At 35.4% G+C, this 1735-nt stretch overlaps 1 protein-coding gene across 1 annotated transcript; it reads right to left on the bottom strand.

Annotated features, from left to right (window-relative positions):
- Window positions 1-939, bottom strand: LOC141519553 (olfactory receptor 5T9-like). Its single transcript, XM_074231766.1, has one exon. The coding sequence runs from the start codon at window positions 937-939 to the stop codon at window positions 1-3; it is 939 nt and encodes a 312-aa protein (XP_074087867.1).
- Window positions 940-1735: the final 796 nt, after the last annotated feature.

Genomic DNA, 1735 nt, shown 5'->3' with positions numbered 1-1735 from the left:
TTAAAAGGTGATTAATGAACTTGTTTTTTCCCAAAATTTTTTTGCTGCTTCTTTCACATCTTTGTTCCTTAAGCTATAAATAATGGGGTTCAACATAGGTATCACAATGGTATAAAACACAGACACCACCATGTCATGGCTCAAAGAGTAGCTGGAAGTGGGCCTCAGGTACATGAAGAGGATGGTTCCATGGTAGATAGAAACACCTGTCAGGTGAGAACCACAAGTGGAGAAGACTTTCTTTCTCCCTTCAGCTGAGCGAATCCTCAGAACTGCAATGAAGATGAAGCCATAGGAAACCAGGACAATCAGGATGGTGAAGATTTCAATTGAACTCACAAAGATGAAAAGTAACAGTTCATTGATGTGAGTGTCAGAACAGGAGATGGCCAGAAGTGGAGGGATATCACAGAAAATGTGTCTGATTATATTGGACGCACAAAAGGATAAACTAAATGTAGCAACAGTATGTAAAGTGGCATGTAAAACACCTCCTACATATGAACCAATGATGAGAGGCACATAGACTCGTGGAGTCATGATGGCTGTGTAGAGCAGCGGGTTACAGATTGCGATGTAGCGGTCATATGCCATGACTGCCAAGAGGAAACACTCAGTAGTCCCAAAAGTTACAGAAATAAGCATCTGGGCTACACAACCAGAGAAGGAAATAGTCTTATTCTCTGCTAAGAAATTTACTAACATCTTAGGTGTGATCACTGAGGAATAACAGGCATCCAAGAATGATAAGACACTAAGGAAATGGTACATAGGGGTGTGGAGCCGGGAATCCAGCACAACCAAGGCAAACAGTCCCAGATTCCCAAACAATGTAAAGAGATAGATTGCTAAGAACACAAAGAAAAGGATGATTTGTTCCTCCAGATGATTTGCAAAGCCCATGAAAATAAACATGCTGACTTCTGTGTGATTAAACATTATTGCTTCTTTACATTTATCCAGCCCTAAGGACAAAGAAGAATTGTTGATATTATTTAATATAGTTCAATACATTTATTTTTTTGGAGCATCTACCATGTAACATTAATTTGGCACAAAATGCCTATATTAAAAGCAATGTTTGAATCTAATAGCATTGGTCATACTAATATTCACTTGTTCTTGGTACTACACACTATTCTCAATATTAATCAGTCCAAGCACTGGTAAGGGAAAGAAGGTTGCTGTTGGTACTTTATTTAAAATATGATGAGTCTGTTGAGTGGGAAAGGAATCATGTTTCAAACTGATGTGGATTGAGAGTTTTTCCCTCTTAAATTTTAATCAGCATTTATATATTTTAGAATACCCTTTCCTAAAATACCTTTCCATCAAAGAAAACAATTACAGATAGTGAAAATTTAGGAAATAAACTGCATTTGATTTGTTTATAACTCTATTTGATTGTCTTGGTAATGATGACATATCTATTTGAAGGAGAAGAGTGTGAGATCCAAGGTTTTTGTTTTGCTGTGTGAATAATATTTAAAAATCAATCTAAAACCTTAAGTTCAATTTCTATTGTTAAAGAGCCCCAATAATGACTTAATTTCATTGGTTTGAAAGGGAAACTTCAGAGCCATCTTATTCAACTATCTAATTTTACAGAGAAGGACATGACAGTCAGAAAACTTAAATATTATTCAAATGTTCACAAACTATTCAATTCTAAAGGTGATAAGGAGATGTTATTTTTGCAATATATTTAAATTAAATGCTCTGCAATTTTTAAATT

Source organism: Macrotis lagotis, chromosome 3 (genome assembly GCF_037893015.1).
Source record: "Macrotis lagotis isolate mMagLag1 chromosome 3, bilby.v1.9.chrom.fasta, whole genome shotgun sequence".
Lineage (NCBI taxonomy): Eukaryota > Metazoa > Chordata > Mammalia > Peramelemorphia > Peramelidae > Macrotis > Macrotis lagotis.
The sequence above is the reverse complement of the archived record's forward strand: the minus strand, read 5'-3'. Positions and strand labels throughout refer to the sequence as shown.